We start from the raw sequence: 26,477 nt of genomic DNA, 5'->3' as shown, positions 1-26,477 counted from the left end.
TCTTCTCACGCCAGTCTGTTAAACATGAGAAACATGCTTTTGTTTTTTTTAAATCAGGATTCAGGCTAATCACCCCTCTTATTTGTGTTCGGGAAAACTGTGAGGTGTGCGACTGTGCGTTCAAGCATTGTTAGGTCAGATTACAAGAAAATTGACTTGGCAGTTGCTTATATTACACAATCTTACAGGACAAAGGTGATCATTAAATCATTAAAGGAGACAGGATATAAACAGGATTTGTCTTGCTCTTTTGAAATAAGAGTTCAAATCAGTTGCAGGTGGTTTTAGTGGGAGGTTCATACTCATTCTCGAGCGAATTTTATTGGATAAAAATCTGTGTCGTTCAGGATGAGTCAATACAATTTCCCCAGAAAAGACAAACATAAGCAGAATTATGCTCTGTTGGTCGATCAGATCTCAAGTAGAGGAGGGACTGGGAGACACATTCACGTTTACACCTGGTGTTTTTAATCTGTATCTTTTTTTGCTTTCAACCACTTCTGTCCTGATTTCTTTGAGGGGAGGGTCAAATGGACATTCGATCTAATGGACGAAATAAGCTCGCACCCGGAGCTCTGAACGCTGTGAGTTAGAAATCAGGAATGGTGAGAGAACATTGTGTTTGGTACGTTTTTCATCTTCAAACCAAACTTGGGTCTTTAACTGACAAAGTTTAAATCCCGTTTTACTAGCTCGCTTTCCATAATGTTTACACGTTAGATCAGTAGATGGTCTTTTGTGGCTGTTCGAACACATTCGACCACATGAGCGTTTACACTACGAAAGCAATCCGGTCAAAGGCATTTTTGACTAGGCCTACCTCTGGAAGTGGCTGAAAGTGGACAAGCTCAAACCGTTTTAGACCCGTTTACACCTGTATTTAGAGTCGTCCACTTGTGATCCGATCGACCAAAACGCATCTTAATACCAGGTGTAAACAGGGTCTAGTTGAGGGTAGAATTTGCTCCTTCAAATATCACTGTTAGCATCTCAAGTGCCATCCATCATTTATTTTTATCGGTTTATTTTTTGCCTGCATAATATTTAATGTCACATTTTTATGCCCAGATTGTACAACTGGCACTCTGGCAGGATGTTTCACTGTCTTGAATTTTAAACCCCCTGGAGAAATTTGAAATGCACATGCACTGCATGAAACCTTTACATCCCATGATGCATTTCTCTCGGTGCAGCACTTATCGCTGCACCGATTCAATCAGACAACAGGAAGCCATCCACCAGCAGCCATCAGTTCAGATTGAAGAAACGTAAAGACTCCACATGGCTCTTTACATTACACTGATAGATAATGGTCTCTGTTGTCCAAGAGCATCACCCAAGAGATCCCATTGGTCACTGAGTAACATCCGCTACCAGAGGTTTCATTTAAACATCATTTAAAATGCAGGCAGAGAGACTCCAAGCCGAGTAAAGAGCTTCTAATGTCGTAATGGATCTTATCGTAATGTCTTTTCCTCTTAGATTTCCACATACTCTGGTTTCCCAAGCTAATTTGTTTAGGAGCATGAAGGAGATCATGTTATAAGTACTTTCTCCCTGACTCTTTCTTTGTTGCCCATTCATGCATAAGTTGTTTAAAAGCCCATGGGCGCTGTTCGCCTTCATAGCAGACAGTGATGAAGATTAATCATCTTTTATCAGGTGCTGATTATTCTAGACAGGTGCCAGCTGTGTTCAGGAAGCAGACTTTTTTTTTTTTGGTTCAGGGCATCTCTGGGTCAAATGTTGGTTGGAATGTGGACAGATGTAACGGATCTCAGGCTCAAGGGGTCAAATGATTTTAAGGATCTTAAGGGTGCCAGACATTTTTTGCTCCAAGTTGTGAAGAAGAGTAATTTTGGAACCTGCATTTCAGGTTTGTGTGCATGAGCTTTTAGGTTGTCATGGTAACCCAGCAAGACCTGCCAGTGGCGTTGAGTCATTTCCAATCAGTCTTATACTAGCACAGTGAACTTGCATCCTGCTGTTCACAAGCAACACAGTTCCATTGGTTTGTGGATCAAAAATAATTAGTTGTTTGGTTCTCTTTCTAGATATGTTGATGACATAATTGGCTGTGTGGGTAGTGCCTATGAATATGTATTTGTGTCAAAGGCACAATGATACAGTTTTCTTTTTTTTCCCTCTTGCACAGTTTCTGGTGTTTCTGGAACACTAATGCAGAATACTCTAAAACTTTCCAGCTCCATTTTACATCTACTGTAACTGATGTAATTGTCTAACTTCTCTGTCTGCTGAAACTGAACAATTTGCTCTAGCTTCTGTTACACTATACCTTCTCTAGTTATTACTGTAACTCAATAACATTGAGTAACTCTTGCTGCTGTGAACCTATATCTGCTCTATCTACTGTAATTTTATACCTACTCTATCTGCTGTAACACTGTGTTTGCTCTAGCTTCTGTTACTCTATAACTGCTTATTCTATAACCCCATACCTTCTATAGTGCTGTAAAACTATATTGCTCTAGCTACTGTATCTGTATACTCAATCTGCTGTAACATCTGAATCTGCTCTAGCTGTTGTATCTCATCTTTAACTGATGCCTCTATATTAGGGCTGAAACGATTAGTCGACGTTGTCGACAACGTCGACAATAAAAAATTGTCGACAAAATATCTTGTTGTCGAGTAGTCGTTTGAGCTCACGTGACCTAATGTAAGGGCCTGCAATATCGCGATTTGACCACTACGGCGCTGTAGCGCTAGAGAGTAATGTTACAAATGCTATTGCGGTAGAAGAAAACATAGCGCAAATTATGATCTGATGGAGTGCAAACGAATCCGAACTAGCAAGGTGTGTAAAGTTTCACAAAACTTCAAACCAAGAATGCTGTCGTGTGCAATACATGCTAGGCGTAACTTGCTTTTCACGGGAGCACAACATGCATGTTAAAGCACTTAAAGAGGAAACAAGATGAGCCGGTGAGAGGTGAATGTTCTCCAGCTGGAGCTAAATAACTAGCAGTAAATCTCTTTATTAGACAATGCAATACTACTAATAATAGCAACAATATTAACAATAATAATATAATTACAGTAATATGATTTATTTTTGCATAGAATAAAGCTTGAGCGAGCTTAGGAGTCAGGGCTGTTTTTATTATTGTAACACTGTTAACGTTAGGTATAACAGGCTCATCACTTGCCTTTATTTTGTTCCATATTCATGAAGACTTACAAAAGGAGATGTTATGAAGAATATCATGTCAGTTACTTTTTCATACTGTAAATTGAAAGGTGAATGAGAGTGTCTCTGTCAGCTCAATTGTAATTCGCCCTTATAATAATTGTTTGCAGATTTAGTTTTTCTGTAGTGCAGCTGATTAATTTTTGTTTATTTTTTTCTATTGAAAGAGAACAGAATATTTAACCAATGCTTAGAGAGCATTTGTGTGTGATTTGAGTTGGACAGAAATCTGGGAACTTAAAGAGAATGACCTGTTTGGCTCAAAGTTCATTAAAACAACCATTTCAAAAGCTGAAGTGATTTTCTTTTTTTTTTTATATTATAGTTAGAATATGTATAACTCAGTATTTTAACTAATTGAAAAAGCTGAATAATCGTTCCAAACTTACTGATTAGTCGGCAAAATAATCGATGATTAGTCGATTAATCGTTCTAATAATCGTTAGATTAATCGACTATCAAAATAATCGTTTGTTGCAGCCCTACTCTATATCTGCTCTATTTTCTCTAACTCTGTTATGACTCTGTCTATACCTGCTCTAGCCAATGTAATTCTATACTTACAAAATCTGCTATACCTTCTCTATAGGGGTGCACCGATCCGATATTAGGATCGGATATCGGCCGCGATACTGACAAAATAGCTGGATCGGGGATCGGAAAAAATAACAGATCCACGGGCCGATCCAGGTTTTTTTTTTTTTTTTTTTTTTTTTTTTTTTTTTTTGTCGTCGCAGCAGAACCTACGTCATTCGTTAGCTTCACGTGTGTCGCATGCTAGAAGCAACATGGAGCGAGCCAGAAGCCGTTTCTCAATACCAAGTACGCAAACTTCGGACTTGCGTCCTTGGTAGTTCGGACTTGACAAGTTTGACTCAGGAGAACGAACTCCCGAGGACGAGAGGCGGCAAGTCCGGTTATTCTGCAAATGGAACAGCAGCGTTCTTGATCGCGTCACTCAGCTCGCTCTGGCTACTCCGGTCATCTCTTTATGTATGTATTAGCCAACAATAAAACGAAATATGTTATAAAACACCACTCTGCCTCTTTTCATTTAAAAAAATCTTAAACATATTAATGGCCACATAAATGTGGTTCAGGCAAACGCGTACATTGATCATCTTTACTGCATATATTTATAACAACACGAAATATAAAACAACCCTGCTTCTTTTTGTTTTCATTTTTTAAAATATGAAACATATTGATCATTAAAACTGACATTTAAATTTGCCATTGCTGATTAAGTGAGCATTCACAGGTCATGTTTGTGATGGTGGTGTGACACTGCACTACATGTTCAATGTTTGGTTATTATTATGTGTGATCAAGTTGTTGTTGTTCGACCAACTTTTTATTTGTTTATTCTCAGGTTCAGCTGCTATGTTGCATTTTAAATTCCTGTTTGCAGGACTTTGCACTTTATATTTTTTACATGTTTACAATGTTTGGTTACTGTTTGATTACTATTGTATGTTCAACCAATGCACTGTTTTGTTTCTTGTGGCTACATTTTATTTATTTTAATTTAAGAGTTTGATTACATTATATTTTAGATTTGAATGCACAATTGTTTTTTAAATAGGCCTAAATAAGAATTCAACATTACATACATCTTTTATTTTGTCTTAGTTATGTTTAGTTAGTAAAGTCTGGTGCCTTTAGTCTCTTCAAGGAAGGTATAAGGTGGAAGGTATACAGTTTATTATTAATTCAACAATAGTATCGGATCGGTATCGGGTATCGACAGATACACAAATCCCAGGCATCGGTATCGGTATCGGGACTGAAAAAGTCGGATCGGTGCACCCCTACTTCTCTATCTGCTGTAAGGCCAAGTATCCACCAAAGCGTTTTGCCAGAGGCTATAGTGTATTTTTCCAAGTTGTTATTAATGGGAGTGCTCACCGGTTTTTACCGTTCGCAGAGAGTTTACTCTGATTTCGTATCAGTATATCTCTGATTTCGATTTTGGGAAAAACGCAGTGCTCATCACTGTCACTTTTTACCCAGCTGTCCAATCGCATTGGAGGAGGGGCGGGACTAATACAACACCGAACAACTGCCACATTCTGCTTGGACAACGGCAACAGATGACAACAAGAAGCATAATAATGGAACAAAATCATTTAAAACAAGAGCCAGAGCAAATACTGTATGTTGTATTGACATTTTTATATAGAAACAAACTATCTGTGAAATGAGATACTAGTAACACTTCCGGATATTCTGTATCATAACAAGCAAAGCGTCTCAACTGAGAAAACGCTGCCCTGCCGAAGTGCTCAATCGCCCACAGCTAGGCGTTTCAGAAGGGCTAAAAAACACTTTGGTGGACACACGGCCTAACTCTACATTTGCTCTTGCTGCTTTTGCTGTATCAGTCTTTCTCCAGCCCTATACCTGCTCTAGTTACTGCTTTAACTCTATATACGTTCAATCTTCTGTCATTTTATTATCTATTCCGACTGCTATAACTTTAAATCTGTGACTCTAGCTGCTCTAGATCAATCGTATCATACCTACACACTGAACACCCCGCACATCTCAGTCACTGAGCGTCACACACACTGGTGGCTCTGGAGAGAGTGTGTGAGGGTGGAGTTTAGATCTGAGTGGTTGGAGTGATGTCATCACTCAGGTATGTGAAACATGAGAGAGACTCAGTGAAGGAGTCAGAGAACAACAAACAGATTGTACCGAGACAGAGAGACTCTACTATTTTCTCATATATTTGTTCAAATGTGTCATATTTTATTAAATGTGACTTGCAGATGTTGTCCCCTGTGTTAACTTGATGTTGTTTTCCTTTGCACGAGGGCTCAGTTATAGTGGTTTATCTATCAACCCTCCTGGGATTTGAACCAAAAGTGTTTCAGTTTGCCAAAGCTCTGACTGCTGGTCTATTTTCAAAGATTCTCAAGCTCTGGCCTACAGAATCAGGAGCCTCAGGGTTCTTCTCAAAATTGTGCCTGGTTCCTGCCTCTGTTTGCTGTCAGGAGGAGCATTTCATGAATATTTTCCTGAAATTTCAGGAATTTCATTTCATTTTTTTTTTTTTGTGAATGTGGCAGCATGTTCCTCAGTTAGACAGCAGTGCCATATTTCCTGGCACTGTCCCAAAACACGTCCCCCCAAAAAAAAAAAAAAAAACACATCTGCCCGTTTCACTGCCTTTTTGATTCTGTGCAAAGGACATCTGGTGTGACTGTGCACACGTCGTCCAGCCAAGACTAGTCTTTCTAGCTTATATCTTTTCTGCTACCTTCTTGGGTACAGTTAACAGTTGGTGGTTCAGAAAATATATTCCATCCATTCGAACAGTACTATGGAGACAAATTTGAATGAGACTATTAAAGCATCTTAGATTTGTAACAGGATTTAGTTTCATTCTTTGCCTCATTTTAATTTTTTTACTTTGAGGTTAAGTATTGTTTGTTTGGTTTTTAATAAAGCTATGACTATAAGTGCACACTTGAGTCAACACATCCTGAAAAAAAAAGAACCGTGGAGGAAGATGGGAGAAGTGACATGAACTCTAAGGGGGGAAATGAAGGGTGGAGAGATGTTTCTCCATCTGTCTGAAAGCCATAAAGAGCTTCATTAACGCACGAGCTGCTGCTGCATCCTCCTGAGTACACGCTGTCTCTCCCTCTCTTGCTTCCTGTCTCTCTCTCTGTCTGTCTCGTTCTCATTAATCTCAGATGTTGTGCAATGGAATGTTGTTCTCAGTCTGCAGATGGATTTAGCAGAGAGCACAAAAATATATCTGCCCCTAGACAAACACACACACACACACACACACACACACACACACACACACACACACACACACACACTCACTCTCGCTCACTCATACTGGCATGACAATAGGAAGGAGCTCCGTTAACCCTCAGTATTCAAAGTGTGTGTGTAGGTGTGTGAGCGAGAGAGATTAGAGTGGGTTTCTCTGTGTTCCTAAATCCTGATTTGGATTATATGCAATTAGCTGGTCTGTTAAGAGATATTTATTATGTTTTGATAGATTTAAACTAAAGCTAATGAGCTTTATAGATTGTATAGCTTTTTAGTTTCAGTAAGTCCAAACTCAAATTTTCCAAACAGTAAATCTGAGATTAGTTTTAGTATGATTTACCAATGCTAAATCTCATCTAGAAGGCCGATACAGACACAATTACACGTGAAGTGATTTATGAGTCCTTTGCTTAATTGTTTTCTTAACCTTTAAAATGTATTATAAATGCATAACCATAAAGGTCCTATTCAGTATTGTGCAGCGAATAGTTCTGCCTATGATTTATATCTGGAATGTTAGAAAACGAACAGTAGATCCTCTGTTAGATCAATTGTGTCTGTGTTGAGTCATGTTCTTCTGCTGTGTTTAGTGTGCTCCATGGCGACATGAACCCTGATGATCTGACCATCGTGACCCTCATTTGATAGTCTTTGCCCTGAACAAGTGCCGAGCAACAGGTCACAAATGAAGAGTTTGTAAAACCTTGCCAGCACTCATCTTTCTTATTTATGTTCCCGACTGTATTGCATATAAATGAGTGTATGATTGAGTAGGTCATTCCGCTGTGTAATAAAAATATTTGTGTTTGGGGAATTTTACAAGCGTTTCAAATGTTGGGAGAAATAGGACACAATTACAACCAGCATAATTTCATTACTTTTGAGGTCCAGATGTCTGAGAATGTCCTCATATAGTAAAACCTGACTGACTAGAATGACCCTCACTTGCAAAAAAGTTCACAAATAAGACAGGCTATGTCTTAAAATCTTAAAACACGCAACAAATGTGTCTGTAAATGGTAGGGGCAGGGTTTGTTCGGGATTACAGTTAAAGTACAATTTTGACTGTGTAGGCTATGTGGTGTCAGTAAGTCATGATGTTTACCTGCAACTGCTCAGCGCTGCGTTGTGATCCAAAAATAGAGCTGTGAGAGTCTGGCAGCCTGTGTTTGTGTATGTGTGTATTAGAGAGACACTAGAAATTCATGTTAAGAATAAAACTCTGACCCCTGCTGGACAAGTGTAATGAGTGCCTCATTCAGCAGCCCTATATGTGAGATGAAACCAGTGATTACATTTGGTACCCTGGCTGACTCTGTTATTCTTTTTTGCAGGTACTGACAGCACAGTTTGTAAACTGTGTGTGGGTGTGAAGTTCAGCCTGCAGTTTGTGTGTGTGATGGAGGGATTTCCTGTTCACTGACCCTGCAGCACTGCCCTGCAGACATGTCTGCATGCAACACCTTCACTGAACATGTATGGAAACCAGGGGAGTGCAAAAACTGCTTTAAGCCTAAGAGCCTACACCGGCCTCCAGAGCAAGACAATTCCACCAATGAGAGCAAGACAAACGTCAATGCCAAACTCACAAACAGCCAGAGGAGCATATCCTCAGCCCGTGCAGGGCAGGTTCGCCCACCTGTCGCCAAGAAACCTACGATTGCAGTAAAGCCAACCATGATGCTGCCATGCTCTCCGCCAGGTCTGGACTCTGAGGGAAATGTGCCAAGGTATGCAGAGGGAGCGCAGGTCACTAAGAGCTCACCTTTCACTGCGTGGAACCACAACAGCCTGAATAGCCAGAGACCTGCAGAAACAAACAACAATCAAGGGGAGGATTTGGTTGGGCAGACAGAGGCATATGGTGCAATCTCCCCACTGCCAACTAGCAGCCGCAATAACAATGGCTTGACGGACGTGCTGAAAGAAATTGCTGGTCTGGGATCTTCTCCAAGTTCAAGTAGAGAGGACTTTTTTGGCCGGATCTGCAGTTCATACCGGCGCTCATTAGAGAGAGGCCTTACACCGTCAAGCTGTCTCCATGCTGGGAGTAGTGGTAGAGGAGCAATAAAACGTGTTTCCCTCAGTGACAGTGCAGAGGTCATCAGTTCTGAGGGAGGACGTTTTTGTTATCCAGAATACTCTAGTGATGGTGACGATGAGGAGGATGAGAGTAGTGATGATGATGATGGAGAGCATGACAGTTGGGATGAAAGTGACGAGGAGTTGCTAGCAATGGGGATACGAATGCGGGGTCAACCTCGTTTTGCCAATTTCCGTGCAGCCACGCTATCCCCGGTTCACTTTGCTGTAGGAAAGAAGTGGAATACAGTGCCTCTACGTAACCGTTCACTGCAACGGTTCTGTGCAGTGGATTATGATGACAGTTATGATGAGATTCTCAATGGATACCCATCTGTTGACACAAAGGGAGCTTCTGCTCTTCTGTCATATGCCTCTGATCACCAGGGTAGTGGCTTTCTGTCCACTTCTGAGTCCACCACCTCACCCGAGTCCTTGACTTCTCTGCCCGAAGAATCCTGCGCTGGCAGCAGTAGGGCCACTGGTGACCAGAGAAATGGTCTTCCTTTCACACCTAGTAAAGAACCTTCAGCCAGAGGACTGAGTTCGCCTAAATCCAGTGAAACTCATAAAGCTGTTCTAGCCATCCGACTGGAAGAACAAATTGACAATCAAAGGGAGGGTGGGGCTCTCCCTCAAGCTCTTCCAGGCCAGCCAATCACAATCAGCTTCAGCCCAACTGAGGAGCAGGCCAAACCTTATCGAGTAGTGAATCTTGAGAAGGCTCCTATATGTAAGCCTTATACGGTGGTGGATGTCTCTGCCTCTATGGCCACTAAAGATGATCACAGTCACTCAAATGAAAGCACTCCAAAGTCAAGTGGGCACAATGTTGCGCTCTGCACCTCTGCTGACCCCTGTCCTGTCTCACCCACCTCCCCTCAGTTCTCCAGATCTCCTGTATCACCTGTGGCATCTCCCTTCATTTCATTGTCTCCATTGATGCCTCAATCTCCTACAGGTGCTGCCTCTGCAGGCCCCAGTGGTTTCCGCACAAAACCCGGCAGCATCCGTTACCAAGAAGTGTGGACATCCTGCACCAGCCCTCGACAGAAGATCCCTAAAGTTGATTTAACATGCGGCAGTGCCGCTCAGAGACTCATTAATCACAAATCAGCTCCCACATCTCCAACTGCAGGCTTCGGCTCTGCCCGTACAGTCCCGACTAAAACGCCCAACTTGTCCGAGATCAAATTCAACAGCTACAACAATGCCGGCATGCCCCCATTTCCCATCATCATCCGTGACGAGCCTGCATATGCACGCAGCTCAAAAAAAGCAGTGAAGGTTCCCATAGTAATTAATCCCAGTGCTTATGATAACCTGGCTGTTTACAAGAGTTTCCTGGGGCTCAACGGTGAGCTGCCGCATTCCAAGCCTAGGGCCGGAGAGCGAGTAGCCAGCCACACATATGAGGAGATTGGATCTTCTGAAAGTTCCCAGCCCTCTCCATCTGAGCAGACACCTCCTCAATTGAAGCACACAACAGATGTAACTGTTACTGGGGAACTGAGGACCACAACAGTATTTGGGCAAACTGTAAACAATGGTAAATCCAGGACTACGACAGGTGTCTCGGTCCTCCCTTCTGGTAGCCTAAGCCCTAAACCAGCTGTTTTGATCCACAGCAGCCTGGATCGTGTTCATAACCCCAGCAGTGAGCAACTACCAGAGGGCAGCAGAGATAACCAGGTCACGCCAAGTGGAAGTTCAGGTCAGAGAGAGAAGGCAAGTGCTGTTCTGTCTCAGATTGTGGCCTCCATTCAGCCGCCACCTTCTCCTCCAGACTCCCCTGCTGGCCAGAGTAAGACCTGCAGTGCTGAGGAGCTTTACTCGCTGCCACCGGATGCTTCCAGAGATACTCTTAACCGACCTAAATCACTCCACTGTTCTGCAGAACCTCAAAGAGACACACCACATAAACTCCTTCCCAAATCTCAGAGTGCCTCCGCTGCTGTTCCGCCTACAAGCCCCAAATCTGAACCTAGTGCCCCGTTTCCCCCAGCCCGGTCTAGCTCCTCTCCTTACCACTCAAGCAACCTGCTCCAAAGGCACTTCAGCAACTGGACCAGACCAGCTGGGGCCAAACCTAGTGATGGAGAGACCAGTCCAAGTGCGGAGGGCAGGCGTCCGACTGACGGAAACAAGCCTAAGCGCTGGATATCCTTCAAGAGTTTCTTCCGCCGGCGGAAAGACGAGGATGAACAGAAAGAGAAAATGGAGAGAGAGAAGGAAAAAGGGAAGTTGTTGGGATTGGATGGGACTGTCATCACCGTATTGCCTCCTCCACCTCTACAGAGACAGCACTGGTTTTCAGAGTCCAAGACCGATGACCCTCACCAGAAACCCACGATCATATTCACCTACAAATCAGAAAGCGTCACAGGTGGAGAGGAGGCGGAGCTTCGAGTTGAGGAGCACAAAGAGGGTATCACCGCAGAAGGTGCTGCATCCAATCTGTCGACTCCACCCAAAAGCAGAGCCAGTATTCTCATCAGCAAAGTCATGAAGTAAGTCATCATTCACTGTCAATCCCCCCTCTCTCCCTTAGCTTTTAAATATAGAAACATATGATATGGTCTTTTCTGTCCTTATCTTGCTGTATGTCTTAGTATGTGTTTCTTTGCATGGCCTTCATATTTATCCCAGATGAAATGCAAAAAAGTTTTTGAGATTAGGGTATGTTTGCTTAGCAGGCTAGCTTGCTAAACCTAACATAAATAAAAATAGAAAGAAAGAGAAATGTTTAGGCTAACTTAAGAACTTAAAATACATGAATTGATCATTTTTTCCATTTAATTGGAATTGTAGCTTAATTGTAAGTTTTGATTTCTAATTATTCTGTGTTCAGGTCATATTTAATCATATTTAATTATTATTTTTCGTCTTAGTAGTATAAAAAGTAACTAGGTGATTTCCTAACTATATAAACCACTTCCTGTTATTTTAGTCATACCTGTGTGTGTGATCTGCAGAAGCGAAGGACTTTGATCCTGATATGTCACAATTGTGAGCTGATGAACAACCACAGGTAGATGTCTGTTAAGGGTTAATCGTGTAGGGGAAATATTCATACCGAATGTTACAGCAGAGGGAGGAGGAATAAGAAAAACAGAATCCAAGAGAGTATTTGAAAGCAAGGAATTCCTGCTTCTGATTTAAACTTTTATTGTCTTTGACCTTATCAAATGGGTGACTGTGTGAGCCAATATGGTGGGTAAGCGTTACTTCCTCAAATTCTATTAAAACAGACGAACACTTTACTGAAGCTCTTAGCTGGGTGCTTGTTTCAGCTGGTGTGTGTGAGTGAGTGTTTGCAGAGCGTTATCTGCCCTTAGTAAGAGAAAGAGATAGTTCAGACGCGTTGATTCAGGTTCTTTTAACAAGTTCAAGCACTGAGACACCCAGATACTCTATCAGTTGAAGAAAAACACTTTTTTTGAGGCGATATCTTCCCTTGTGTGTTTACAACACATTTTTGCACTGGTGTTTCGATAGAAGCATTGGGAATCTTATCTTTATTTTTTTTAAAGAACACATTTCCGTATTATAGATTTTTGAGGGTGTCATACTTTAATGGAACAGAATGTTTTTATATGTCCAGACATGCTCTGCCTGCAGAAGATTCCTCCCATTTAGCGTTCCTGGACTGTTTATTTCAGGAGAGTAAGGTTGGCACTGGGAAACAGGAGGGATGGTGGTTTGGAATCTAAGCAAAGGACGGTTGTATTTTGTGTTTGATTAGTCAAGTACAGATGGACGCCATCAGGCTAATTAAAATTAAATCTTGAACTAAAGCACTCTCATACAATTATTCATTATTAATCATTATTTATCTCATTATTTACTCACTCTCATGTTGTTCCATACCCGAATGACTTTATTTTTTCAGTAAGTAGACTGACTTACTCTTTCAAGCTTCTAAAAAGGTGCAAAGAGCACCATAAAAGTGTCATGAAAGTGGTCCGTACGACTTGTACAAAGTCTTATGCAGCCATATGATAGATTTGAGTGAGAAATAGACATTATTCACTGATAGTCATATGGGTTTGGAACAAAATCTTGGTGAGTAAATAATGACTGAACTTACATTTTTCAATGGACTATCCCTTTAAAAAAGAGGTAGAGTATAGAAGAATAATTCTCAAATCTCAATCATTGTTTTGTTTCTGTTTCATTCAGTCAGCTTCCAGTTCAGGATACTGGGATCTCATCAGGCACCTCTCTTCCTGCTAAGCTGGAGCTGTCGCCCCTGCGTGAGCCTCCTGCCTCCTGTCCGCCCCCAGCGTCGCCCACCTCAAACAGCGGCAGCCAGGCAGAGCGAGAGGAAGAGGGATTCGCTCACACCATCTCACACTCTCCTGCGCCCAGCAGCTGCAGGGCCACGTACACCAACCTGGGTAAGTCAAACACACACACACACACACACACATTTGATGGGTCACTTTGTGTGCTCTGTCCATTTATTTGGGCCAGCGGCGGGAGGTTCTGACCTGATTTGGCCGGCTCACGTTGATATATTTAGGTTGTCATGGCAGCAGCATGTGCAAGAGCATTTCTAGACTCATAAACAAGATCACTTTTCTCAATCTCTCAATTTGAAGTCATTTAGCTGATTGAGTTTTTTCTGGAGTTTGTGCGGTAAAAGAAGGTATGGTTTTGTCTATTTCTCTGTTTTAGTTTTATTTGCATGAATTGTGTCTCAGTGTATTTTATGTAGTTTTGCTTGCACGAAATGTAAATGACAACATTAAACATTTATTTTATATGTCCTAGAAATAGTGCAAAATCTTAAATATTTCTTTTTTAATGTCTTTTCTTAGTTTAAAAATTTTGTAAAATTCTAACACATTTGTTTGTTTATGAATTTGAATTACATTTTCATTTCAGTTTTCATTGTGGTCTTAAACCTTTGGATGGCATGACAATCTATAATTATATTTAATGTTATGGCGGACAACTGATATGAATATATTTCAATACTGTTTGTCCTGTTGTTGTTTTTACAGTAAAGCTCCTAGAAGATCTAGAAATAAAATGCTTCAGACATTAAAACGTTATAATGTACAGAAAATATGAATGCTTGTAACCTGACATGAAGATATAATATTATACTGTTAGAATAGGAAAAGATAAATCCTGAAATTAACCGTTACAACAAAATTAAAATTGATAATACCCTGAAAATAACCTCAAAAAATACTTTTTTTCCCACAAAATACTGGTAGTCTATGTAATGATTGTACACACGTGAGGTTCAATGAAGAAGTTATATGACAAGATGCAGTAAAATTCTTGCAAGCTGACTGTAGTCACTGTGTGGAAATCAGGGATTTAGTTTTTTTGGGACTTAAATGGTCACAGCTCTGAGTGACTGTCAGATTATCAGACCAAGTATGTCTAAATGGAGCTGTATGGCATCACACAGTATATGAGAAATAAAATCATGCATTTTCAGCTTTCCCGAGAGAGTTTGTTTGCTGATGGCTACTTCCTTCCCTCATTATTATTTTGCAGAGTTGACCTCTGATGTCTCACAATAGCGTTGCTGAGCTGATGAACCTCTGAACTGCATAGCAGAACAGGTCTCTGAGGGGTTAATGTGCTGCCTCTAATTTCGTACCACTGACTCTTTGATCGTTTTATAGACGTGACCTAAAAAAATCCCTGTCCTGGTGAAAGGGCCTCAGAGGAAGCCCTGGGTCTGATTATTGGGAGATTACAGCAGATTAGTGAAGAATGTTAGATGAGGTTTCACGCTGTTAAATAATTCCTAACTCGTATCCCATGTCCCTGCGGATGGAGCGTGTGTGAAACGATTTAAGACTATTCATCCAGCAGATTGAGATATGGTAAAAGGGAGCATGTAATGGCAGGATCAAGGTTAGACAATGTTACCAGCTTTTAAAGGAAGTCCAATAGTGCACCAGTTAAGCATTGTTGTTCAGAAGGATTAAAAAATGATCACATTTTCTTTTGATATTCCTCTCAAATGACACTGAGATTCCTCATCTCTCACTCTACAGGAGAGTCCAGGGCCAACATGATCCCTGTGAAACATCCCAGACATCCTAAAGCATCTGATGACACGTTAACCTCTGACCCAGAGGTCACCGAACCCATGACTAAATCCACACCACCTCCCCTGCCCAAAAAGTCAGTCCCACGTGCTCAAACAGAGCCATCCGCTCTAGGTAGAGAACTCTCTGCCCCGCGACCCAAAGGCGAGGCCAGACCAGGCGGGACCAGTCTGAGCGTCGCCAATCCGGTCTACGATCTCGAGGCCACATGGGACACGACCAGTCAGAGCTCCTCACTCAGCTCGGAGGCACGACATCCCGACGAATCCGGAGACTCCCTGGAGCGTCCTGTGGGTGGGCGGAGCCTGTCTTGCCTGACCAACAGCAGCTCCATTCAGGGAAGTGACCGCCGAGGCTACCGCAGCACAGAGAGTCTGACGGCCCGGACACAAGGGGTGGGGAGACCCGCTAAAGGCCAGAAACAGGTGCCGTATAGAGGCATGGAGAGCTGGGAGGAAGTGGTCGGGAGGATCCGAGGTCTGCACACGGACACCCTTCGTAAGTTGGCAACCAGATGTGAAGATCGATTCATGGCTGGACAAAAAGATCATCTGCGCTTCGGGACGGACAGCTGGTCTCACTTCCGGCTGACTGCGGGGAAACCCTGCTGTGAGGCAGGAGACGCCGTGTACTACACAGCATCTTTCGCCAGAGAACCTCTGGTGAACTACGCTGTCAAGGTGAAAGCTCAGTCTTATACATATTTACTGTGGTATGTCCACTACTCTGGTATAATCTTTTAAAGGAATAGTTCACTTCAGAATGAAAATTCTGTCATCATATACTCACCCTCAAGTTGTTTCAAACCTGTGTGAATTTCTTTCTTCTGCTGAACACAAAAGAAGATATTTTGAAGAATGTCAGTAACCAGACAGTTGATGGACCCCATTGACATCTATAGTAGGAAAAAAAATACTATGAAGTCAATGGGGTCCATCAACTGTCTGGTTACTGACATTCTTCAAAATATCTTCTTTTGTGTTCAGCAGAAGAAAGAAATTCACACAGGTTTGAAACAACTTGAGGGTGAGTATATGATGACAGAATTCTCATTTTGAAGTGAACTAATCGTTTAAGGCAGGAAAGTCAAGTAATGGTCTCCTGTGCAGCTCACAAACATTGCTTCTTACAAGAACAGCAAGAGTGATTTGACTAACAGTTGATTGAGTCTAATGTGGTCATGTTGCTTAGCTAATGGATCGATACTTTAAGCAGTATTAAAAAACAGCACATAGTTCATCACAGTGCATTATGAAATGATCTGCGATGGATACATTTGTTGCTTTTTGTCCAAAATAAATTATCTATCATAGCACACCCCACTAATTATCCTGCTATTTATGCTAATTATGCTATTATCGCTAATCGCCATTACCGTTGCTTACATCGAGAATTGAACACCTTATAAACCATATAGTAACTCTGACAAAGATGGGCAAGTTCTTCTCTGAGTTTTGCAGCTTTTGTCTTGGCAGTTTTCCTTTGAGACCTTATAATGTTGCCTATGTAGATTTGCATGTGTACGTAGAGATTAATTTTCTCTTTCTGTCTGATCTCAGATCTGTCGGGGTGTGGTGAAGGAGACTCAGCAGCAGTTTTTTCACAGCCTGGCAGTTCGGCAGAGTATCGCTGTGCACTTCAACATCCAGCAGGACTGTGGGCACTTCCTGGCAGATGTTCCGGCCCGCCTGCTTCCTTGGGAGCGAGAGGAGGATAGAGAAGATGAGCGAGGCGGTACGGAAGGAGGAGAAGAGGGAAAAGGAAAGGAGGACGAGAGAGATGCGGCAGGACCGGGCGGGAAACTCTGCAGCCGAGTTGTGGTGATCACCCGCGAGGTGCCGTTCCAGACGGTGGCGGATTTTGTCCGCGAGGGCGTGGAGCGACACACACGAAGCCCAGAGCTGTACGAACGGCAGGTGTGTCTGCTCCTGCTGCAGTTGTGCGCGGGACTCGAGCACATGAAACCCTACCACGTCACGCACTGCGACCTACGGCTCGAGAACCTCCTCCTGGTACACTGCCAGCCCGGGAACCCTTGGAACCTGGAGCTGCTGGAACCGAACAACAACGCGGCGTCCGGTTCTTCCTCCGCCACGGCTTCGGCTTGCCCCGCTCGCCTCATCATCAGCAACTTCTCTCAGGCTAAACTCAAGAACGTGGTGCTGGAACCCGCTTCGCTCCGAGACCAGTCCCGTCTGGCACCAGAGCTCCTCACTGCCACTCAGTACCGCAAGTGCGATGAATTCCAGACCGGCATACTGATCTACGAGATGCTGCATCGACCCAATCCGTTCGAGGAAAGTCCGGCGCTAAAAGAGAGGGAATACATGAGCTCGGACTTGCCCCAGATCCCACTGCGTTCTCTCTACTCTAATGGTCTTCAGCAGCTCGCCACGTTACTGCTCAACCCCAACCCTTCCGAGCGCATCCAGATGGGGGACGCCCGGGCATGTTTGCAGTGTCTGCTGTGGGGTCCGCGAGAGGATCTGTTTAATTCGCTAAACCCTCCTACCGGGACAGTCCAGCGCCACACCGTCCTGCAGAACTGGCTAGACCTGAAGCGAACGCTTATGATGATCAAGTTCGCCGAGCGTTCTTTGGACTCGGGCTGTGGCGTGAGTCTGGAGGACTGGTTGTGCTGTCAGTATCTGGCCTTCGCCACCACCGAATCTCTCAGCAGAGTGATCAAGATCCTGCAGCAGCCACAGGGCGTGCTCATCTGATCCATGACGCTTGGACGTGCACACGTGTAATTTTTATTTGAGGAAACCATATCATCTGACTCTGTTAGTGAATGTGTTTTGGGTTTGCTTTACTTTTAATACCATGCAATACCATGCAGAGAGTTCGATCAAACCGTTTACAGGATGAAAAGTGACAAAGTGAAGTCATGTTTAACTCCACAGATAATGGCACATTTATAGAGCTGCTTTTATAAACAAAGTGAAACTGCATGACGTGTGTGTATGTGTGAGCGTGTTGTGGGTTTTCCGCCAGTGTGTTTAGTTATGCTTTTCATTCTGCTGTAGGGACTCGTGTATATCAGCAGAAAACCACTGATCCAACATCAGCTGCATCATGATTTATGATTCCACTAACTCATGAAACTATTGGATAACTATTATGTAATCATCACATATTGGAGTTTGTGTAAGGAGCCCCTAAAATAAGGGTCCACCATTGGGTCACTGAATGAATGAAATTTAGTCTAACATGCCTTACTTTATGTGTTTGTGTATGTGTATATATATAGAGAGAGAGAGAGATTAATGGAAAGAGACAAAAACATTGTTTAATCAGTCATTTCAATCAAATGTTTTTATCAGATCCTGATATATCATTCAGATTCGTTCGAGAGTACAGATTGGATATTTTTCTACCACAACAAGAGCACTGTAAAGTTTACCAAAGACTGAACACTCTGGACCACACAGAACAAAACAATATTTTTGCATTTTACATAGTCAAAGAGCAGATATTAATGCTCTCCCTCATAAAGAAAGTGTCCTTATGTACCTAAAACAAATGCAGTTTGGTTCTTTAGTAGTACTTTGGCTCTCAAAAGTACATGAGAGCACTAGCACATACATTTCCAATCACAGAGATTGGCACCAAACTCACTGTAATCAAACTAGAGTCACTCCAGATTCAGATCGTAGCGTTCACACTTGCAGAAAAGGCTCTGAACTGCTTTTTGAGACACATCCGGATTAATCTAACCCTGACCTTACAGAATTACGAACCGAATATCGCTATGCGGATGTATGTGCAATCATTAAAAGTAAGTGTTAACATTTGTTACAGTATTTTAGATATATTTAACGCACTTGATATTCTCAGCATGCAGTTATTCTTTATCTTCCTGTTTCTGTTCGGCACATAATTGATGAGAATGCGAGCTCTGGGATCAGACCCCCAGCCTCATATGTGAGGATATTTGATTGTGTGTGTGTGTGTGTGAATCATTAGTTTGAACCAGGGACGGCACATTCTTCAGCATTTTGTCCTTGTTATAGTGTTATTTTGATGCGTGAGTGTGTTTAAGGCAATGTAGAGATGGACATTAGAGTGAAGCATCCCAGTTTGCTTACTTCTACTGCGTACTACAGGTGTGTACTTCAACTGTGATTGGAAAGTATATACTCTTGAGTATGTAGTATGCTAGTATTGCAATATATATCAAATGAATGCATTGTTTGTATGGAAGAGTTAACATCTAGCTGACTGTATTATTACTATTACATTTATTTAAAACTGCTGTGGCAACTTTGGCCTTTGGATGTATCATTTTTCACTATTACAACAAAAAAAAAGTTGATGAACTGTTACAAGCCCTCAATCCTCTTACGCACAAGTGGATTATGGGTAATAAGGCGTTCACAGAAAGAGTATTTCACACCGATTATTTTATTAATCTTTATTGCATGGACGGTATGCAAATTGGGATGCTGATATTGTCACGGTTCACGGTTTTTATTTTTATTTCATTAACATATTCAGGTTGAAAGAAAGGGATTGCCAGAAAGGGATTTAATGATTGATAGTGCATGAGAAACGGTTCGTGTGAGGTCATTGGATAGAGTCTCTGTCAATCACAAACTAGGGGCGGGAACATTAGTTTGCTCCCGTCTTCCATTTCCAAAGCAGCAGTTTCAGTTCCATTAGAGAGAAACAATATTGTGTGTGTGTGTGAGAAAGAGATATTTCAGTGTGTTGTCATGCTGAATGTTTGCGGGTCACACCGTAGAAATATGTTGTATCGATTTATATTTGTATATAATAATTTGAGTGTAGTTTAGATTCATTTTAGCATTACGGGCACAATTCTGTGTCACAGAAAGAACTTGAGTGTGAGAGAGAGAGTATCAGCAGATGTCTGTAACCGGGAGAATGTGTGCGAGTGTGTGTTTTTTCTCTTCCACCACCATTTCATTCACATCATTTCACTGAAATCATGTATTTACTGTTATTTACAAATGTTTATTTGCCAGTGATGATTTCACAGAACTGCTTTTTACCTACAACTGCATATCTCATGGTATTTAGCTCTACATTACTGAGTTAACTGCTCATAATAAAACTATGAATATGTTTTTAAACGAGACTTGTTTGTGTGTTTTTATAGAAACACTACTTTCTTGTATTCGCTATTAATGCTTAAAGGAACCGTATGTAAGAAATGTGTTTCAATTAATCATAAAATGGCCCTGATATGTCACTAGACATTAAGAAAAGGGGGATACACCGCTCTACAGTAATTTGAAAGTGATTGCAGTACCAGTTTTGGCCACAATCTTACATACGGTTCCTTTAATTATACACTGTAAAAAGTGATTACCTTAGAGCTATTTCTACCTTATTTAACCCATAAAAAATAGTTTTGTTGGTGTAAATGTATTGTTTATGGTTCAGTGGTGTTAAAGGTACACATTGTAACGTTTGGCTATCTAACAGTTAAACAACAACCGTGCAGAAGAACATTAACATTGTTTTGGTTGTGCTTCGGCTCTGCATGACTGGTGCGGATGGATATGGTTATCCTGCTGCTCATAAACATTGCTTCACTACTCTAGTCTAGGCTATGACCAGTTTAGATGGAAAGGGTCTCAAACAGACTAGCTGAAGACTTTATCTATACCCATTAATAGACACGGTACTTCAAACCATACAAGTAGTAGCCAGGGCAAGTTTTCTCTGAGGAGACGTGCACGCGAGTGAAGTAAGTTTTCCCGCGAAAACCATCCCGCTACGTCTAAAATATAAGCACTTATAGTGAATCAGGGTAAGACAAAAACTAATTTTGAAGTATAAATTATGTTTTGACTCATTATTTAAATTACTTTTGGTAGCTACCTTTAATGTATTTGACTTAGAAAAAAAAAGTTAATTTTGATGTTATCATTCATTTTGTCACAGGTTGTGTCCATAAGTCATGAGAGGTCATAAAATGTCATGTCTTTACCTTTTCTCTTTCTTTTTCTTTCTTTTTTTCGCGTTTCAAGCTAATTTCCAAAGTAATTCTAGATTACTTAGGCTAGATATGACTTTTGTGAATGCAAGCTTTTTATCGTTTAGACAAAAATAGAAAAGTAGCCTAATTGAAAATATGATGCAAATTCTTGACATTTAAAAACCATGATGTTAATATTAAAAACGTTTTATTTTACAAATTGCATTATCTTTAATAAACATAAATCAGTGAAACCTTTTTGTTTTAATGTAATTTGAATTCGTCATTCTTTAGGTCAGAAAAAAAAACATCCTGCTGTTTTAGTTTATGGCCACTAGAGGGCGCCACAAACCATATTATAAATCATCCCTGTTTATGTAATGGCCCAGCACTTCAAGCTCATAAAGTGTGTGTAATCTCCTGGTGCCTTTTTCAGATTCAAGGCGAGTAAACAACACAATAACAATAACGCACTGAGAATCTTCTCACATCTGATAACATATTACATAAGCAAAACAGCATCACGGTTCATTGAATCTATCTGAGTATTCTAGGAATTTAACATCTTAGTATCTTAAGCACCTTACCATCTTGTGAGAAATGGAAAGGAACATGATTATGATGATGATGATGTAAGTTTGTTCCGACAGTGTGTATGGAAGGATTATTGTGTGAGTCAGTGTGTAAGCCTGTGTTGATTCACCAGGGGACATGATGCTTCTGTTATTATGCACACGTGAACCTGATGAACCTGATAAATCTGCAACCGAAGAACATAAGATACACACACACACACACACATCCTTCAACTCACAGACACTACCGAAAACTACAGGTAAGACACTTTCATTGAATGTCCTGTAATCAATGCTAATATACAGATATACCAATTAACAGTTTACTTGGTTCCATGCAAATGTTGTAATGTATAAATATTATGATTATATTAAATCATTATATTTTAAATAAAATAATATATAGCCTATGGATACGTTTTACAACAGTGATTGAGCATCATATTATCACTATTACATAGAAAAAGCTTACATTATTTTATTCTAAATATTAATTTTATATCAAAGTTAAATGTTAAAAAGTTAAAATCTTCATTTTTAGTTTCTAATATAAAGATTTTTACTACAATAAGGTGAAGTGAGTATCATATTATTAGTATTCAGTGTTGGGTGTGTAATGCATTACTGAATAATTAATTACTGTAATTTAATTACTTTCCTTTTGAAAAAGTAAAGTAAGGGATTGCTCTTAATTTTTCTAGAATTGTATTAATTACTTCCGTTGTAAATGCATTAAATAAATATAGTCTAGAACAATTCTATATAAAACAATAGTGTATTTAACATCAAATTTGAATGTCTAAATGTATTTTTAATGTAACCTTCTCCCTTATAATACTTAGGTCAGTCCAAGAATAATTTATAATTTAATGTCTGTCCTTGTATTGTTCAACTGTTTGAGGTTGTTATGGGATTTAGAAAATAATTAATAAAAAGTCATTTTAGTTACATTTAACATTTAAAATAACATTTTAGAGAAATAAATTAGTACAGTAATCTAATTACACTGTTGAAGATGTAGCTAGTATTTATTTACTTTTTTACAGTAACAAACCCAACACTGGAATTATGATATTGTATGTTTATAGGTATCATCAATTGGTATGTTTTTGTATCATAAGTGTATCATATTCATGGAAATGTGCCTCAGCAATACTGATTGAGATACTGACTAACATAAATATTATTAATTTAAGCAGAATGTGTAGCCTGGATGAGGTTCCATTTAAAGTTGCACTGGACTCTATGGAGATGCATTTGGGCCAGAAAGAGCCGGTTGCAGCTCCTGAAATAAAGATCCCAGATTTTGCTCAAATACTGCGTGATACAAAGGTCAGAATGCAACAATAAACATATATCTAATATTTTATACTCTGTAGGATCTTCTGTCTCTTAATGCTCACATGTTGTCCTGTTCGACAGTATTCATTCTCTCTGGAGAAACGGATCATGGCTATAGTGGAAGAACAGCAGCGGGAGAACAGGAAGGCCACTAAAGCTCCCCCGAGTGTGTCCCCCACTTGCCCGCCATATTGGCTGATGTTCAACAGCCCGCAGGAGAGCCGCTTGGTGCGCCTCAGAAGCGCAGAGTTCTGGGAAGTGGGCCCACGTCCCCGCAGCCAAAGCCTCAGCGCTGCCGACTCGCGTAAGCTCCGCCCCCAGCGGACGGTCCAGTTCCTCATCGCCGACACGGACGGCGAGGGTGGCTACGGTGAAGATGACGAGGGCTCGTCTACCGAGGAAGATGATGCTCGCAGCAAAGAAAGACCGAAGAGCTCCGGCTCACAGTGCCTGCGATGTTCAGTTCGTCAGACCCAGCGAGGCTCCACCCCTCGCCCCGCCCCGTCCTGCACTCTCCAGAAGGCCCGACCGAACTCTGCCTCTTCTCTCAAAGACATCCGGAAGCCTGTCCCGCTTTCCCTCAGCCAGACGCCGCAGGGAAGTCCTCACAGCTCCAGAGCGCCCCGCAGGAAACCTGTTGTTACGAGAACCAGCAGGCGGAGCAACTCACACACACTCTTACAGCCGAGACCCTCGTCTGCAGAACAGCTGCCCTCAGCCAGGCCTCAACCCGCCTCACATGTAATATACACACCACACCGCATCACATGTAATACACACCTCATCACATGTAATATACACACCCTCAGCCAGGCCTCAAACCGCCTCACATGTAATATACACACCCTCAGCCAGGCCTCAACCCGCCTCACATGTAATACACACCACACCTCATCACATGTAATACACACCACACCTCATCACATGTAATACACACCACACCTCATCACATGTAATACACACCACACCTCATCACATGTAATATACACACCCTCAGCCAGGCCTCAACCCGCCTCATATGTAATATACACACCACATCACATGTAATACACACCTCATCACATGTAATATACACACCCTCAGCCAGGCCTCAACCCGCCTCACATGTAATATACACACCACACCTCATCACATGTAATACACACCACACCTCATCACATGTAATACACACCACACCTCATCACATGTAATATACATACCCTCAGCCAGGCCTCAACCAGCCTCACATGTGATATACACATGCTGCAGATCCTTAAATCTTATTTAGGATTATTGTTGAGCTGATTTTTTTGTTACCGGTGTGTTTTAGGGTGTGCGTCCGCGGACGTCCACAGGGCTGAAGGACGCTCCAGCAGACTTGCTGTGTGCTTTGAGTCAAGAAGAAAGGGATCTTCTTGAAGCCGTTACACAACAAGGATACACACTGCGCACTGCCATACTAGCACTGCAGAGGACAGGACCCAAGAGCCCTGATCAGGTAACACACACACACACATACACTGCATGCAAAAGCACATAGTATAAAAATACACAATCTGTATCTGATTCCCTATTGATTTCCTCCAGATTTTGAGGTACCTGACTTCATGTGATCGTCTCTGTCGGCTGGGTTATGAGAAGACTCAGGTGGAAGAAGCTTTGGAGATGTTCCAGAACTGTGAGAGCAAAGTAAGACCTGGAAAAGACACCTCACCACATCAACATCCAGCACACGAAACACCCCTCGAATGAGCATATAGCGCTCCAAACACTCAACCAATCGGCATCCAGCGCACAAAATACCCCTCAAACCAGTATTTAGTGCTCCAAACACTCAACCAATCAGCATCCAAGGCACAAAACACCCCTCAAATCAGCATATAGCGCTCTAAACACTCAACCATTTGGCATCCAGCGTGCAAAACACCCCTTAAACCAGTATTTAATGCTCCGAGTCCAAACACTCAACCAATAGGCATCTAGCACACCAGACGCCCCTTAAATGAGCATATAGCACTCCAAACACTCAACCAATCAGCATCCAGCATACCCAACACCCCTCAAACCAGTATTTACTCAACCAATCGTCATCCAGCACACAAAGTACGCCTCAAACCAGTATTTAGTCGTCAAATGAGCATATAGCACTCCAAAGACTCAACCATTGGCATCCAGCACACAAAACACCCCTCAAACCATTATTTAGTGCTCCAAACACTCAACAATCGGCATTCAGCACACGAAACACCCCTCAAATCAGCATATAGCGCTCTAAACACTCAACAAATCAGCATCCAGGGTACAAAACGCTTATCAAACCAGTATTTAGTGCTCCAAACACTCAACCAGTTGGCACCCTGACCCAGCATACAAAACACACATCCAATCAGCATTTAGCAAATCAAATACACCAACCTGATGTAGCAAATAAACTTTTTGTTTTTCTCTCAGGCTTCAGAGTTCCTGTTTCTGCTGGCTCAGTTCTGTGAGATGGGTTTCCAGCAGAGCACCATTAAAGAAGTTTTACTGGTCCATGAGAACCATAAAGAGAGAGCCCTGGAGGAGCTTATGACCCGGAGCGGCTGAGAAACCATAATATGATCCTCAGCCATCTAAATAAATAAATGAAATAATCCTGAGGAACACTGGAATTAATGAATGAATGAATGAATCCTCAACTCCATTAAGGAAAGTATAAATGAATCATCGACATGCAATATGAGCATATGAATCAGTCTTCAAATCCATTAATGAATTAATTCATCTTTATCTTCAGCTCCATAAATGAATGTATAAATAGGCTACTTACAAATCCTTCTCAATGAATGAATCCTTTGCAGCTTTAATACTCCAGTCTCTTATGGAGAAGAGGTCCTGTTTGTTTATTGATTTCATTGTATTATTGTTTATGTTGATGCCACATGATTAACTGTAGATCTGACAAAGATTAATCACCTAGTTGATGAGAACCATAACTCAGACAGAGTTCATCATGATGAAGATTAATCACTTAGTAAAAAAGTTACAGATTTTGAAAAGGGCTAGGACAGTTTGAATTAATTTAATTATACACTCTATTGTGTTTATTTATATTGCATCAATCATTCAGTTTCAGGATTGTATTCCACGTTTAGAATTTAATAAAAAATGTATCATAAAAGTTGTCAAACAGTATCAGAAATTATTATACTCAGCATTTGCCCAAACAAATCAATCACGATTTGAAAACATTCAATTTTGCTTATTAAAGCGTCCGAACCACTGATCTATATAATGATTCACAATATCATGTAATATCACTGATCTATATAATGATCATATAGAGATCAGTGGTCCGAACTCAACGTAATAATTCCATTCTTCAGTACAGCTGGTTAAACTGGTCAGTCAGCTGGCTTGAAATATCAGCCAATCAGTGCGCTGTAATATGACGTACTTCAGCCTATCAGAGAGCATGATGTAGT

The 26,477-nt window shown here is 41.3% G+C and overlaps 2 protein-coding genes across 3 annotated transcripts in view; both read left to right on the top strand.

Moving 5' to 3' along the window:
• Positions 1-20,267, top strand: part of peak1 (pseudopodium-enriched atypical kinase 1) — a 33,350-nt gene extending 13,083 nt beyond the window's left edge. Inside the window, exons 2-5 of the mRNA XM_082160084.1 lie at positions 8,341-11,598; positions 13,271-13,488; positions 15,115-15,848; positions 16,728-20,267. Coding sequence (XP_082016210.1) covers positions 8,453-11,598; positions 13,271-13,488; positions 15,115-15,848; positions 16,728-17,891 — 5,262 coding nt within the window. The 5' untranslated portion in view covers positions 8,341-8,452 and the 3' untranslated portion in view covers positions 17,892-20,267. The remainder of the gene's footprint in view (positions 1-8,340; positions 11,599-13,270; positions 13,489-15,114; positions 15,849-16,727) is intronic.
• Positions 20,268-21,077: 810 nt separating this feature from the next.
• On the top strand, positions 21,078-26,369 carry ubap1la (ubiquitin associated protein 1-like a). 2 transcript variants are annotated; one of them, XM_082160103.1, is made up of 6 exons: positions 21,078-21,953; positions 22,890-23,025; positions 23,116-23,775; positions 24,344-24,511; positions 24,601-24,702; positions 25,465-26,369. In XM_082160103.1, the coding sequence occupies exons 2-6, from the start codon at positions 22,894-22,896 to the stop codon at positions 25,597-25,599; spliced, it is 1,197 nt and encodes a 398-aa protein (XP_082016229.1). In that variant the 5' UTR covers positions 21,078-21,953; positions 22,890-22,893; the 3' UTR covers positions 25,600-26,369. The 2 variants fall into 2 exon arrangements, with proteins under 2 accessions (XP_082016229.1, XP_082016230.1); XM_082160104.1 differs by having other exon boundaries at positions 21,934-21,953; positions 22,893-23,025.
• The last annotated feature ends 108 nt before the right edge of the window (positions 26,370-26,477 follow it).

Source organism: Leuciscus leuciscus (genome assembly GCF_965113295.1).
Source record: "Leuciscus leuciscus genome assembly, chromosome: 25".
NCBI classification, from domain to species: domain Eukaryota; kingdom Metazoa; phylum Chordata; class Actinopteri; order Cypriniformes; family Leuciscidae; genus Leuciscus; species Leuciscus leuciscus.
This window is presented reverse-complemented; position numbering and strand designations above follow the sequence as displayed.

Coding starts and splice junctions, on each gene's coding strand:
- ubap1la (XM_082160103.1), top strand. CDS start 22,894: ATGTGTAGCCTGGATGAGGTTCCATTTAAAGTTGCACTGGACTCTATG. Junction 23,776..24,343: donor GGCCTCAACCCGCCTCACAT/GTAATATACACA, acceptor GGTGTGTTTTAG/GGTGTGCGTCCGCGGACGTC. Junction 24,512..24,600: donor GACCCAAGAGCCCTGATCAG/GTAACACACACA, acceptor GATTTCCTCCAG/ATTTTGAGGTACCTGACTTC.